Source organism: Balaenoptera musculus, chromosome 13 (genome assembly GCF_009873245.2).
Source record: "Balaenoptera musculus isolate JJ_BM4_2016_0621 chromosome 13, mBalMus1.pri.v3, whole genome shotgun sequence".
Classification (NCBI taxonomy): domain Eukaryota; kingdom Metazoa; phylum Chordata; class Mammalia; order Artiodactyla; family Balaenopteridae; genus Balaenoptera; species Balaenoptera musculus.
The window spans coordinates 70906708-70922396 of record NC_045797.1 but is presented as its reverse complement, the minus strand read 5'-3'; the positions used below and the strand labels follow the sequence as shown (position 1 = coordinate 70922396).

The 15689-nt window shown below is 46.2% G+C and overlaps 1 protein-coding gene across 3 annotated transcripts in view; it reads left to right on the top strand.

Moving 5' to 3' along the window:
* Positions 1-15689, top strand: part of EFR3B (EFR3 homolog B) — an 87303-nt gene that overhangs the window by 44288 nt on the left and 27326 nt on the right. For all 3 annotated transcript variants that reach the window (XM_036873834.1, XM_036873833.1, XM_036873832.1), the window contains exon 4: positions 2848-2998. In XM_036873834.1, the coding sequence (XP_036729729.1) occupies positions 2848-2998 (151 nt within the window). The remainder of the gene's footprint in view (positions 1-2847; positions 2999-15689) is intronic.

Here is a 15689-nt window from a genome sequence, read left to right as displayed (position 1 = left end):
ATTCTTTTTATTTAACCAAACTCTGTTTTAAAACAAAGACAAAGACTAGCTAATCAAGAGTTTTGTACTATCTGCCTAACCTTCAAAGAGATATGATTTGGATCAAAACATAAAGAATAAATCTTTTAATTCATCCCCTGTTATATACAAGGCATATAAACCTGACACTAGGCAGCTTCTTTTTCTTTTTTTTTTTAATTTGTATTTTTTTTTTGGCTGCTTCGGGTCTTAGTTGTGGCACACGGGATCTTCGTTATGGCACGCGGGGTCTTTTGTTGTGGCGCGTGGGCTCAGTAGCTGCAGCGTGAGGGCTTAGTTGCCTGCAGTACGTGGGATCTTAGTTACCCGACCAGGGATCGAACCAGTGTGCCCTGCATTAGAAGGCGGATTCTTAACCACTGGACCACCAGGGAAGTCCCTCTAGGCAGCTTCTTAAAAGGAGGACTTTTGCTACTTGCTTGGACTTAAGAGGCATCAGCCTGACTCCTTAGCACCCAGGTAGGTTTGGAGTTCTCCACTCACTCTACCTTGCTTGCATTTTGTTTGCATCAGGAAGTACTTCCTGTGTTCCACATGGCTCTATGAGTAGAGGGATCACCACCCTGTAATGGGCACACGAGCCACACTCCGAGTACATGGAGTCTGCCTGATCTCCCCCTTGCAGGATGGAGTCATGTTCAGCCCTTACTTCTCTTTCCTGTGAGGGCAGTCCCTTGAGTTGCATTGGATTGCTCAGGATTCACTTTTATTTGTGCCCTCAAGTTTCTAAAGCACTCCTAAACCTGATTATCAGATACTTGTGTTATTTAGGGTATAAAGAGACTTGAAAATACAGTGGCTCCAGCAATATGGAAATATTTTTTCTCTCTCTCATGCAATAGTCCAGTCTGGGTTGGTGGGCTCTGCTCCGTGAGGTCATCCGGGGCTTTCACCTCTGGCCATCCATTTGCTGCCACTCTGCAGCCAGCAGGAAGAGGGAAGAGAGGACCCGGAGGATAATCCTGTCTTTTAAGCAAGCAGTGCTGACGTTGCTTGCATCACTCCCTCTCATTTTAATGGCAACATGTAAGTCATGCGGCCTCACCTAGCAGCAGGAGAGGCTGGGAAATGTTCCCAGCAAGCAGCCACAGCTCAGCTAAACTTCTAAATGACTAGTGAAAAGGGCAAAAATAGATTCCAGGGGAGACATTTAGCATTCTTCCCCAGACACCTAACTCCTTAATGAAAACTGTAAAGATTTTAACCAGAATAGTTTTGCAGAGTCTCCCTTATTAGAAGTTAAAAGATAACCTTTCTCTATGAATGTCTGCCTTGCTTTCTTTAGAATGCAAATGCTTGGTAAGTAGGGGATGTATCTTTCATGATGTGCCTTACCTGACCATATGCTCATTATGTCACTATCGTGGAACGAATGTTGGGTTTGAGCTTAGATGTGTATTCCTGATTCTCAGTAGGAATTTGATTTGTGACCTTTTTCTTGGGATTTAAGAGAGGCATTGAAGAAGACAGTAATTGGGGGTTGTCCTGCAAAGGCTAGTCTGGAAAGGATTGGGCATTTTTATTTTTTATTTTATTTTATTTTTTTGGTCACGCTGCAAGACTTGTGGGAGTCTTAGTTCCCCAACCAGGGATTGATCCCGGGCCATCAGCAGTGAAAGCGCAGAGTCCTAACCACTGGATCACCAGGGAATTCCCAGGGCTGGGTATTTTTAGCATGGAGAAGAGAAGAACATGGTAAATGAGATTGTTGTTTTCATGTGGTTGAAGGGCTGGCAGGTAGGAGAAGGTTCAGCTCTCTTTTTTGCTGCTTCTAAAAGTAGAATTGTGAATAAAGGATAGAGGTTATTAGGGTTTGCTTGAAATATAAAGAGGTGTTCATTTGGTTGTCAAAAAATGGGATGGGCAGCTCTTCACCATTGGATGTCGTGTGTTCCTAGTTTGTGAAAATATTCACTCGGGTTTTAGTCTTTAGAATAATTAAGTAGTTAGAGACTTAGAATTGACACAGAGCACCTTCTTCATAAGGAGAAAAGAATTTTCATTCTGTGTCTATCTTATTCTCCATGAGGTAAAAATGCTCCCTGGGCAAGCTGAGTGTCATCCAAACATGGTAACTCTGTCAACCATATTGTTTGAGTAGTACTTCATTATAAAACTCCTGAGGTCTTCAAATACAAAAATTGCAATTTTATGTTCCTTAACATTTGCAGTTGGCTGGTCCTCAGGCCCATTTCAGATTCTTCATAAACTTTCTTCATTAAGTTCTTTGCTTCCTCCCCACTAGAGCCTCTTTCCTTCTTTGGAACCCTCGTGGGATGTCATTTTTTTGGTAACATTTCTTATTTTCCCTTTAGATGAGATATCTGTGTATTTATCTTATCCCTCCCACTCTAGACTCCTTAAGTTAAAGGACTTCTTCATCCTTACACCCCTGCACTGACGAGGACAGTGTCAACAAACACGTCTTGACTTTGATTGAGTAATTCTCTGACCTCACTGGGTTTGAGTTCAGAAGCTGCTCTTCTGGGCATCAATTCTTTCTGCTTGTATTTCCTCATGAAATGGTATACCTCGTCTGTCCTCATGTTCATGTTATTCATAAAATAAGGGGCTGGATGAATTCATCTCTAGGCTCCCTTCCAGCTCTGCTTCATTCTGCTTCTCAGGGCTGGGCTGGAGTGAGCACTTGTTGGAACAACTGTCCAGTCATCAGCAACCTGGGGAAGAGCTGCGTTAGCTGGCTGCTGCCCAGGTGGTCACTGCACTGCCATCTAGATCGCCCCAGTCATGCAGTGGGGGCGGAACAGGCGTGAGGCTGAGTGATGGCAGTGGTGCTGCTTTCCCCAGGTACGTGTGCATCGCCATGGAGGCGCTGGACCAGCTGCTCATGGCCTGCCACTGCCAGAGCATCAACCTCTTCGTGGAGAGTTTCCTCAAGATGGTGGCCAAGCTGCTTGAGTCTGAGAAGCCCAACCTGCAGATCCTTGGCACCAACTCGGTAAGGAGGCCCAAGGGGCTTTGCAAGTGGGAATGGTGGGGAGGGGGTGTAGAACCTCCGGGTCAGCATTGTTACGATCCATTCCTATTTGGTTTCTGACTTTTAAAAATGATTTTTCCCTTAAATAAGTTTAGGTGAGGCCCCAATAGATGTAAAAATAGAGAGGGAGGTATTTCTTTGAGAGCAGGGGGTACCCAGTGCCCTCAAAGCTTGGCCCCTGACTCCATGGGGCATACTTTGAAAGCTGTCCAGGTTGTGCTTCTTTCGAAGACAGAATAAACTGATGTTCACAGGACAGAGGGATCAGATAAGTGGGAAGATCACAGGGAAGCAGGAAACAGGGCTTCTGGCTTAGTTCTGCCCTCTCCTAGCTGGGTAACCTCGAGCGGGTTATCTTTCATGAGCCTGGCTTCTCACTGATACCCAGAGTGGCTTGAACTCAGTCCACGCTTTGTAATGTAACTGGTCTCAGTACAAGTGGCTGCTATCATGAGGGCTTATGGTTTTGGGAGAGAAGAGCTATCAGGTGTGTCAAGAACTCCCAGCTTTGTATGTATGTAACATACTTGAATATCCCGGTTGTTCTCTTCCATTTCTCTATTCCTTCCCCTTCAGGGAATACTTTCAGCTCCAGGTCTTCAAGCAGCTTGGTGTTAAAAGCCCTGACATGCAACTATTTTACAAATATCACCAGGACAAAAAAAAAAAAGTTTAAGGTTTGCCTTCTTAGCCTTCCCAACCTGACTTTTCTGAATGTTTATTGCACAGGTCACAGCTGCTTTCCTGTTCTACTTAAGTTGATTTAACCAGAAGATAGTCTTTCAACTCTTCTTTCAAAGACCAAAACTAACAACCTATTCCCCTCTTTCCTCTCTCTGTGAGCCAGCTGCCTTTGATAAATTACATATACAGTAGCTGAGGGTAAATTCTTTTGTCATGTTGCCCTGGCAACAGCTTCAGTTACTGTTTCACTTGCCCTGTTTAAGATAACTATAGTCTAGAAGAGAACATGTACATGGAAACTAAACCAGTCATCAATGCATCCAGAGGGGATCTCCCCAGGGGTCGGCGGGGGAGACATAGAAGCATGTGGCTGCCAGCTCTAGCGGTCCCTACATCACATCCTGGCCTAGGGTAGGCATTTTGTTAGCTACAGCCTTGAAAATTCAGAATCCTGCAAATTCCTAGATTCCCCATCACAGTGAGTCACAGTATTAGCAAGAAAGCAGTTGACTAATGATTACCGTACTGCAGACAATGGAGATTATATAAGGAGAGGTGCTTATAAGTAAGTTGAGTCAGATAATTGCAATAGATTCAGAGTTCAGCTTCAGAGGCAGGCTTTGCTAGTGGTGTCCCTCAACCAGATGCTCTTTCCAGCTCTCTAAGCCTGGGACCTTCTCTCTCTTTCTTTCTTCATCCTTAATGGATCTTTATCCAGCTTGTACTTGACCACCCCAAGGATTGAAGCTATGGTAAAACTTGTCAGCAAAAAGTCTGGTTTTGCTAATCCCATTCCTGCACATCATATGCAGTAAAGTATAATTTTTTAAATTTAAGTGATGCTTTCAGGTCTTTAATGAGAATATCTGAACTTGGGATGACAGTGAGGGACCAGGAAAGTCAGGGGATGAGGGGAAGCCAGAACCAACTAAGCTCAATTATTTGCTTAGGGATTTGCTTCTGCACACCTGCCTTATTGCCTGAGAGGTCCAAATGTGTGTCTCAGGGACAGTGCAATGACCATGTGCCCTGACCTTCTGAGGTCACTCTGTGAGGATAAACTGAAAATATTAAATCTGAGAATGCCAAGGTCCTTTACATAAACAATCTAATATATTAGCCTAGTGTAAATAATAAAATTATTATGAAGGATCACGCATTTAAAGTTTGTACTTTCATCCCTACCTCACAACATATATAAAAATTAACTCAAAATAGATTAAAAACTTAAATGTAAGAGCTAAACCTATAGAGCTCTTAGAAGAAATATAGGGGTGTATCTTTATGATCTTGAATTTGGCAATGGATTCTTAGATATGGCAATAAAAACAAAAGGAGCAAAAGAAAATATAGATAATTTGACTTCTTCAAAATTAAAAACTTTTGTGCATCAAAGGACACTGTCAGGAAAGTGAAAAGACAACCACAGAATGGGAGAAAATTTTTACAAATTGTATATCTGATAAGGGTCCAGTAACCAGTATATACGAAAAACTCTTACAGCTCAACAGCAAAAAGAAAACCCAATTAAAATGGGCAAAGGACTTGAATAGACATTCAAGAAGATACACAAATGGCCAAAAAGCACATGAATTGATGCTCAGCTTCACTAATCGTTAGGGAAATGCAAGTCGGGAAAAAACCCACAGTGAGATACCTCTTCACACCCACCAGGATGGCTATATTTTTAAAAATCCTATAAAATGACATGTTGGTGAGGATGTGTAGAAATTGGTACCCTTGTACGTTGCTAGCGGAGATGTAAAATGGTGTAGACACTGCGGAAAACAGTTTAGTGGTTCCTCCGAAAGTTAAACATATAGAATTACCATATGACTCAGCAATCCTCTCTAGGTATATACCAAAAAGAACGGAAAATGGATACTCAAATAAATACTTGTACACCAACGTTCATAGCAGCACTGTTCACAATAGCCAAAAGGTGGAAACAACCCAGAAGGTCACATATTATATTTCCATTTAGATGAGATATCCAGAATAGGTGAATCCATAATGACAGAAAGCAGATTAGTGTTTGCCAGGGTCTGGGAGGGAGAGGAAGGGAAAGTGACTGATTAATGACTAAGAAGTGGATTTCCTTTTGGGGTTTTGCTTTAGTTGCAAAACATTGTGAATGTATTGAATGCCACTGAATTGTGCACTGTAAAAGGGTTCATTTTATGTTTTGTGAATTTTACCTGAATTTTAAAAAATTGCGCTTTCGTCTCAGGTCCTCGCATGCAGGCCTTTGTGTTTGCACTGCACCACAACCTGTGTCAAGTCCTTTGGGAGGGGAGGGAAGCTTCCTGCGATATGTTGGGGTGATGTGGGACCCTGAGGCTCTCTTCCTCCAGTAGAGCTGGGGGGCTGTGACTTGCTCGAGGCTCTGTCCTCCCCTCATGTTCTCTCACCATCCCCCCGCCCCATCCCTCATCAAGACCTCACCTCCCGCTGCCTTCCCTTCCCTGCCAGGTTCAGCTCCGGCTGAGGCTCCCTTTCTCGGCCTCCCTCCCGGGCCCGTGGGAGCCACGCTCCATGTCCACCTGCTGCAGCCAAGCTCTGCCTTCTCCGCCCTAATGTGCCTGCTCAGAGAACCACCGCAGAAAACCGCATGACGCGAGGCTTGGGGCCTCTACAGATGCGTGCTGTAAATTTTGATTTGGGCCTTCAGGGCAGCTCCTTATCCATTCTTTGACCACTGCCCCTCATCCTCTCAGTGGTCGCTACAAATCTGTTTTCTCCTCAAGGACCATCCCGAATCTGCTTCTTCAGTCTCAGAGGTGGCCTTGCCTTCTTCTGCCCACTGAGAAAATGGGGGCTGCCAGCTGGGGGTCCCTCAACTTGCTTCCATCTTCTTCCTTCCAAAAGGTTCCCTTCTCCTCAGGAACCTCCTTAAATCCATTATTTCTCTCTCCATGTCTCCACCCTTTCCCTTTTTCTGGTTCCTTCCCTTAGTCTAACTATAAGTTCAGGTCTCTTCCAGTGTAAAAATAAAGAAAGAAACAAACAACCAAGGAAAAGAAAACAACAAAATTACATTCTACATGACCACAAAGTACCTTTAGCTTACCTGACAAAACTAACGATCATTCTCTAATTTTTAAAAAATATTTGGTCCAAATTAAAATTTCCCTAATAGTCCTCACATTGTCTTGTATTGCTGTCTTTCCGATCAGGATTCAGTAAAGATCATGTGTTTACTTTGTTTTCTGTGTCTCTTATGTCTCTTAACCAGTCCCAACCCCTCTCCTGCCCCTCTTTGTTTTTCATGACATTGACCAGGTCACCACTTTGCAGAATGCCCCACAGTCTGGGTTTGTCTGATTATTTCCTTGTGGTGTCCTTCGTTTTGCTCTCCTGTCCCTTATACTTCCTGCAGACTAGAATTAGATTTGAAGGTTTGATTGGATGCAGTTAAATACTTGGAGGCATAACACTTCACGGGGAGTACTGGGTCCTGCACTGAGCATCCCAAAAGGACCACAAGTGTCTGGTACCCCACTTTTATGGAGGCTAAGTGCCATCCCAGGTTAGGGTAGTGACAGCTGGCTCTCTCCATTATAAAAGTACTTTTCTGTCTTTGCAGTTAGAAATCTGTGGAAACCACGCAAATAACCCATTCCTCACTCATTTTTCAGCTGATGTTTCTATCTCTGGTGGCATTTCTCCCCGTTGATTGCACCTTCTTCATACTCCCTTGACCTCCTGGCCCTGTCATCCCAGCTCTTCCCACCTGGCCCACCCTTCTGTGTTTCTATGGTGGGCTGAATAATGGTCCCCCAAGTATGTCCACATCCTAATGCCTGAAACCTGTGCATGTTACCTTACATGACACAAGGGACTTTGAAGATATGATTAAGTTAAGGATCTTGAGAAAAGGAGATTATCCTGGATTATCCAGGAGGACCCCATGTATTCACAAAGACCTTTATAAGAGGGAAGCAGGAGGACCAGAGTCAGACAGAAGATGAGAGACAGAGAGAAAGAGATTTGAAGATGCTCCTCTGATGGCCATGAAGATGGAGGAAGGGGGCCAGGAGCCAAAGGATGTAGGTGGCTTCTGGAAGCTAGAAAGGTCAAGGAAACAGATGCTTCTCTGGAAGCATCCAGAAGGAATGCAACCCTGCAGACCCATTTTAGACTTTTGATCTCCAGAACTGCAAGGTAATAAATTTGTGTTGTTTTAGACCACTAAATTGTGGTGATTTATTACGGCAGCAATAGGAAACTAATACAGTTTCCTTCAATGATTCTCTTTCTCCGTGTCCCCATGAAATGTCTGTGGTCTCCAAGGTTGCTGCTCTGTCCTCTTCTCACTCTCTATGCTCCCTCTGGACAATTTTATCAACTCTTATGGTTGCAACTTGTCATCTGTAGACTAGAAATTCTCTCATCTTCCACACCACGACAGAAATCAGCACTGCTGGAGACCAGCAGGTTCCATGAAGGGAGGTCAGGGCAGAAGTGTGATGCCAGTGGAGCAGCTCAGGTCACGGGGGTCAGCACCAGCAAATGTTGGGGATCTTAGAGCAGAGGCAGCCAGTGCTTCCCTAGGTCTGTGCTTCCCAAGTGCAGGCCTTGGAGGCTGGCTAGCACGTGGGACTAGGGACCAGGGGCATCACCTTCTCGGGCAGCAAGACTGGGCTTTCCCAGGAGTTTTTAAAACCACAGTCAGTTTTGCAAAGAATCTTGAAGGAGGAAAGACGTAATATGGGTAGACAGGGGAGGATGTCCTCGGTCTAGGGAATCACTATGCCCAGGTTGGCAGGCGATTTGCAGGGCACGATCATGTCACACACAGCAGGACTGTTCCTCTGGCTTTAGTGAAAACTGCTCCCGGGAGTTGCTATAAACAAGAGCAGTTGGGAGAACGGGGTAGGGGGTGTTAACGTCAAAACCATGTGGTTTACAAGGTCTTTTCCAGCTAGGGTTCATCTTAGTGCAGCAGAACAACTGTTCCCATTTTTCCTTATGTAGGTTAACACAGTGAAAAGGCCTGCAGTCCTACCATGAAAGAGTTGGGGTTCTCTCTATGCCCAGTATTTTATTTCATTTTATTTTTTGGCCATGCTGAGCGGCATGTGGGATCTTAGTTCCCCAACCAGGTATCGAACCCACGGCCCCTGCAGTGGAAGCGTGGAGTCTTAACCACTGGACCACCAGGGAATCCCTATGCCCAGTATTTTACACTGTGGTTCTATTGTTGATGGCAGGGAGTTGTGGGGTTCAGAATGCCCACCTACAGAAGAGGGTAAGGCTGACTTCTGCTTGGAGAGACTTGGCTAGCGCTGAAGTGAGGCTGACCAGCTCAGCTTCTTCTCCAGACCTGGGGAGAGCTGGTTTTGCAACGTCAATATTTGGAGCTTGCTTTCTCTCTATTGACCCAGCCCCTTAGTAACTCTCAGTTTTCACACAACCATGTCTTCTTCCTGCTTGTGCCAGAGGGTTGGTGATCTCCTCCAGCAAACTTGGCACCCTTTGTTGTATATGAAGAGCTGAAACTTTGGTCTTGAAAGGGTGGCCCTAGTGGTGCCCTTGGCCTTTGAAGTGTCACGTCTTCAAAGTCTCCAGTTTGTTGCTATGGAGACCTTCCTCATCATTGCAATATCTTAAAAAAATAAAACAAAAAAACCCCAACTTTATTATTTCACAATCTTGTGCATTAGGCAAGTAACATTTTAACAAAAGCCATTTGTAAGGTATGAACTAACAATGGTAGGGGTGAAGTAGACAGGAAGTTCCTGCTGTATCAAGTGTTTAAAACATTAGTGAGTCACACAGGTAAATGGGCCCAGTGAAAACGTATGGAGTGTTGACAGCAAGCCAGAAATCCACTGGGGGAAAAATGAGGCTATAACTGTTAACTCTGATGGACTGGTCATACCAAGCCTATGAGGCAGCTGCTCTTGCTGGCCCCTTTGTACAGATGGAGTGACCGAAGCATGGGGAGCTTAAGAAACGTGCCTCCTATCAGCCTCCTACTAAGTGGGAGGTGGGATTCAGAAATGCATTCTGGCTCCAAACCCCTTCTCATAATAACACTGTTCTGCCTCTAATAGGAGGGATGAAGGCTCTATTTTAAACCCTAGAGTCTCAACCCCATCTCAGCCAGGTTTGGGCATGTTTCCTAAGTGGACTCCTACAGTGGGTGTGGTCCCATGACCAGGTCCCCCGGATTTGATCCTCTGAACCACAATTACCAAAGTTTCCATTTTGGCCTCGTCCTGTCAGCCCTGGAGGACTCAGGAGCAGCTTGAGGTGGGCTCCCTCGGAGCTGCCCCCATGGGGATACTGGAGGCCAACGTTCCCTGACCAGGTCATCTGGACAGGTCATCCGTGCTGTCGTACTTTCAGACTCAGGGAAGGGAAGCTCCTCCTGACAAGCTATCAAACCAAGGGTTCCCAAGGATGCTCAGAGATCCTGGTACCAAATGTTGCCTCTTTTATTAGCCCTGGTGCCAACCGTAATGTAGTAAACGGGGTTCAGTCCCTCTGGATGGCATCAAGTGCAGCCTCATCACCAGATCTCATAACAGAGCGAGAGTCCTGGAGAGCGAGGCAATGGCCTGGCTGGTCGACAGCCTGAGCCTGGAGGCTGCAGCCTCCCAGGCCTCAGAGATGGACCCCTTGGTTCAACCCCAAGCCACCCCAGTTCAAAGGAGGTGGCCATCTCTCCAGCCTTGACTGGCCTCCGTTACCAAGGACAGGAGGAGGCCAAAATGTACTGCTTAAGCTGTCTCCCTCCTAGCCTGCCTTGGATCATTTCCACAGCTACTGGTCCAGCTTTCCAGTAAAAGAACAAAGGACATGGGGTCTGTAGATGCCCTGCCCCAGAATCTCCAGGGTAGGAGTTGGTGGGGCAGGGGGGGTTGTTCAGAATGCAGATGCCTAGGTCCTACCCACAGAGGGTCTTGTTCAACAGGCCTGGGGTGGCTCAAAAGTCTGCATTTTCAACGAGCTCCCCGGGTCATTCTGATACACAGTAAAATTTAAAAACCACTGGTGGAGGGCAGAGAGCATCAGAGTATCAGAATTTCCCAATTTGAGCCCCAGCTCCACTTGTCACAAGCGGGTTGACCTGAAATAATTCAGCGGCTCCCTTAGAGCTTCAGTTTCCTCATCTTCACAATGGGAGCAATATCGCTCCTATTAAACTCACTGGTTTGCCAAAAATTACGTCAGGTAGTGGATGTTTCGGTAGGCTGGAAAATGGTCCCCCAAAAGATGTCCACGTGCCAATCCCTGGAACCTGCGAATGTCAACTGATACGGAAACAGGGTCTCTGCGGATGTGATCAAATCAAGGATCTTGGGCTGGAGAGATTATCCTGGATTATTCGGGTAGGCCCTAAGTGCAATCACAAGGGTCTTATAAGAGAGAAGCAGGGGGAGATTGGCCACAAAGGAGGAAACAATGTGAAGACAGAAGCAGAGACTGGAGGCATGCAGCCCCAGGAAACTAACATGATGCCTGAGCTGCAAGTGCCGTAGGAATATTTAATGTTGTTATTTCTCAGAATATAGGCGTTAACTCCTTCTGTCGCATAGTGCTGCCATCCACACGTGGCGTTAGAGATGGGGCACGGGGCCTAGCGTGGCTCCTCCAGACACGAACTCCCGTGTCTATAAATAGCTTCTCCAAGGAATATTTTGAAGGCTCCCCACGGAACCAAGTATGAGTCGAAACGAAGCAAACGTGCTTCACAATAACCATATGCGAAATTGTTTTTCTGATGAAGTGGAGCGGCAGGTGTGTGGAGAGTCGAGTGCTGTCTGTGAAGCAGTGTCTTGAATGTATTTGTGCATCGCCCCGCAAACGCTCGTTCCACGACTGTGCGGTGCTGAGTCCTGCCGGACCTGTAAAAAGTTTAAGCCTCTTAGAACTAGGAACCTTACTTACAATAAGCCTTGAATTCACTCAGTTCCTGTTATCCCAGGAACTCAGGGAGCTTTTCTTAATTATCTCCACCTCATTCACGTTCCTAGGAGGTGATATGTGCGTTTTAAAGAGATGAAAACAAATGCTGGGCCACATCTTCCCAGTCTTGCAGTGCCAGCTGCCCGAGCTCCCATCAAGCCCCACCTCCTTGTCTCTCAGTGCTGGGCTCTGTCCCATCCTATGGCACTAACTGACCTTCGGTTCCTGAATGGTGCCTCAGGGGGCTTGGCCCTCATCTTCCAACTCCCCTGCCCTCTGCCACCGTCCTCAACTCCCACCCTCGGGCACCAGTTCATTGGGATGGCTGTTAACTCATTTCCTTCTTTCCGTATCCACACCTGCCCCCGGCATCCTGCATGGTCGCGGGCATGGCTCATGCTCCCCATCTGGGCTCCTCCTCTGTGATGGCCCGGCTGGAAAGGACGAGGGTCACACTGCACCAGAGCCGAGGACCGGAGTTGGTGAGCAGACCATTGAAGGCCCCTGTCACCTTGCTCACCGCAGCGCAGGGTCCTGAGCATTCCTCCGGGCACGCTCTGCATCCGTCCCCTCCTTTAACCCTGGTGACACCCCGTGGCATAGGCCCCATCACCCCCATTTTTCAGATAAGGAAACAGTGGCTCAGAAGTTAAACGATGTCCACAGTCACACCAGTGACAAGGAGCTGAGTGAGGAGACGCCGTCTGACTGTGGGCCCAGCGGATGTAGGAGGGCATATCCACTTAAACAGAAGCACCATCCTGTTAAAATCGAAATTTGAGAAGGAGACTCAAAGCTAAGTTTCCAGGGAAGAAGACTATAGAAGAGTAAAAATCTGGGGATGCAGAGAGTCACGAGAGAAAGGAGTGAGGGAATTTTCCAGTGAGCTTAGCAGCTGTGGCTGGCCCAGCTTGGGGAGATTCAGGAGTGACTGCTGGGCCAGTCTAGAAAAAAGCCTCCGTGGTTCTAGGAAAGGAATCCCCATGTGTGTCTTCTACCCTGTGTTACCTCTGTGGCTGTCACAGAATGTTCCATTTTTTAAAAATTGGGGCTTCCCTGGTGGTGCAGTGGTCCATGGGTTCGAGTCCTGGTCCGGGAAGATCCCACATGCTGTGGAGCAGCTAAGCCCATGTGCCACAACTACTGAGCCTGCGCTCTAGAGCCTGCGAGCCACAACTACTGAGCCCGTGTGCCACAACTACTGAGCCCATGTGCCGCAACTACTGAAGCCCGCGCACCTAGAGCCCGTGCTCTGCAACAAGAGGAGCCACTGCAATGAGAAGCCCACGCACCACAACTAAAAGTAGCCCCTGCTCGCCGCAACTAGAGAAAGCCCACGTGCAGCAACAAAGACCCAATGCAGCCAATATAAATAAATAAAATTAATTAATTTTTAAAAATTGATTGTAATCTCCGTTTTAACCTTGCAGCCAGGGCGTCGTAGTTGAAATCTTCAGCAGCCTGTACAGTGCGGAAAACAGTCAGAGCAGACTGGGCGTGAACAGGGCTCCGGCCATGCCACCTGACGGGCCACCAGTCCTGCTCGAGGTTCCACGGCACTGGAGGAAGGGGAAAGTCAAGGTTGAAAGTGAAGAGGCTTGGGAATTCCCTGGTGGGCCAGTGGTTAGGACTCCGTGCTTTCACTGCCGAGGACGGGGGTTCGATCCCTGCTCAGGGAAGTAGGATCCTGCAAGCCACGTGGCGCAGCCAAAAAAAAAAAAAAGTGACGAGGCTTGATGTCACGTCCACAGAGATCAGGAATCATTCAGTGAAGTATCAGCGTGGGGAGGGGGGCCAGAGGGAAGGGAGGCCGCCAGGTTGCCTGTCAGGGATCCTGCTGTGTTTCTCAAGCGTGAGCCTCAGACCATCTAACAGGTGAATCTCCTCCAAGGCTGACTCAGCACGTCTGGGGCTTGTGGCAGAAATCTGCATGGTCACGGAGCCCCCTCGACTGCTGTACCGCAGTGTCTGGAAACCAGTGGCCTCACTCCTGCAGCCCTCTTAAAAAGGCTAGACTAAGGTCCCCTCTGGCGACTTCTTCATCCTCTGTTTGTTCTCCCTGACAATATCCACCACCCTCGCCTCCCCAGAGCAACTCTCCTGGGTCATTTGGCCTGAGGCGCTAGAGGGAGCCAGGAGCAGGGACAGAGCTGGAGGTTTTCCGGGCAGAGCTCTGTTGGAGAGGCTCGTGGTTGAGACCTGGGTTTCTCCTGCAGGACCCTGGGCAATTATGTAACATTTGTGGGTCTCAGTCTCTCTGTCTGTAAAATGAGAATAATAATATCTCTCTAACTTAGAGTCATTTTAAGAAACAAAAGAGCTGATGTATGTCAAATGCTTAGGGTAGTACCTGATACATATATGTTCTAAACATCATTGCTATTAGCCCATAAACTCCTACACCAGTGACCATGAAGTTTGGTTATTCATTCTCCTGACATACATTTGGGTTTACACAGTCACTATATATTAGGGACAAAGTCTTTGTTTGACTGTTTCTCCTTTATTACTGGCCTCTTTTCTTTTTCAGTCTTGTTTTGGTTATTCTGAAATGCATGCACTCTCGCATACACAGTCTTATCTTAAGCTGCCTCATCATATTTGAAGTAGATATAGCATCAATAAAAAAATAAAGAAATGTAGCGAATGAAGACTGGGCTGCTTACTTCACACATGGGAAAACCAAGACAGAAGAGAAGTCAAATGTCCCACTCAAAGGTCACCCCACCAGTTAGAGGTAGATCTGCGGTTAGAACCGCATAGCTGCATGACCCCTGTCAGTGGACGGACCAAGCCAGGCTTTGGCTGTGAGGAGTGCAGCCTGGGAACATCCTGTTGGTGGTTAAGAGCAGCAATGCACCCAAATTTAGTTTCAGCCTCGGTACCAGCCTAAGTCTGTGTTCTAGCCCGTGGGGCTTAGGAAGATCACGTAGCCAAAGGCCAGCTCTATTGTTGTTTCTGGAACTCCTGAACTTGGGTCTAATCAATGATCTTGTGATCACATGGATTACCACTACGCCTCTTCTGCATAACCACATCAATAATGCAAGCAATGTCATTTGGGTTTATTGCTAATATCAGAATACTTGCTTCCACATATATGTGTGCATTTAACATGTAACTTAGAAGGGAAGATTTCCTTATCTGCTTTGCATGTTGAGGTTTTATGATTCAGCAGAAAATAAATGCATATTTATTATTGCAAGAACAAAACACTGTAATAATAAGGATGCTTGTGGAAGTTGCTAATTTTCATCCAAAAAAAAATAGTTATTAACAACTTTTAAGTAGTTAAATGGGGAAACAGGTTGACAATTGATACTAAATATTATGAGAGTGTGCTGATGAGATAATTTTAGGAATAACAGTATGTCCTCTTTGAACCAACGAAGGTTTGTAAAAATTATATAATAATACAAGGCAGAATAGTGGAGAATGTAGTCTAAGTTTAGTCTGTTTAGAGTTGTTTGTGGTATTAAATTTATAACATTAAACAAAATAACCTATAAAAATTATATTTAACTTTTAGTAATTTAACTCCACTCAGTCTGTGATTCTTGCTTCTCTGAGAGACTCATTTGAAATCAAGTCCCTATTTAGAACTGCAAATGTGCAGCATGGTGATGACAGAAGGAATCTAGCGGCTGAGAATGCTGAGCAAGACTTAATGAACTGAAATTGCAAACGTTAAAAATGTACTCAAAATTTTAACAATAAAATGTAATTACGGTTTTAAATCAAATTTCAGCTCTGTCCCGGTTTCCCAGAATGCATTCTAGGGTGGTGCTCTATGCTTTGGCCTTGGCTTTTGCTCGGTTTCCAGTGTTATTCCTCACAGCCTTTCAGCCTGTATGTTTGGGGCAGCTCTGGATGTAAATGGGAGGAGGAGCTTAAGTGACTGAGCCCCATTCTCTTTCTCTTCTCTTCCATCCTCTGCTCACCCAGCAGGGGAGGGCTGAGAAGGGCCAGGGGTTCTGCTCTTGTTGTGTAGAATGGAACTCAGATTTCCCGAGTGTGCTCTGGGAGGTAGACTAGAGCCAGATCCTGAGAT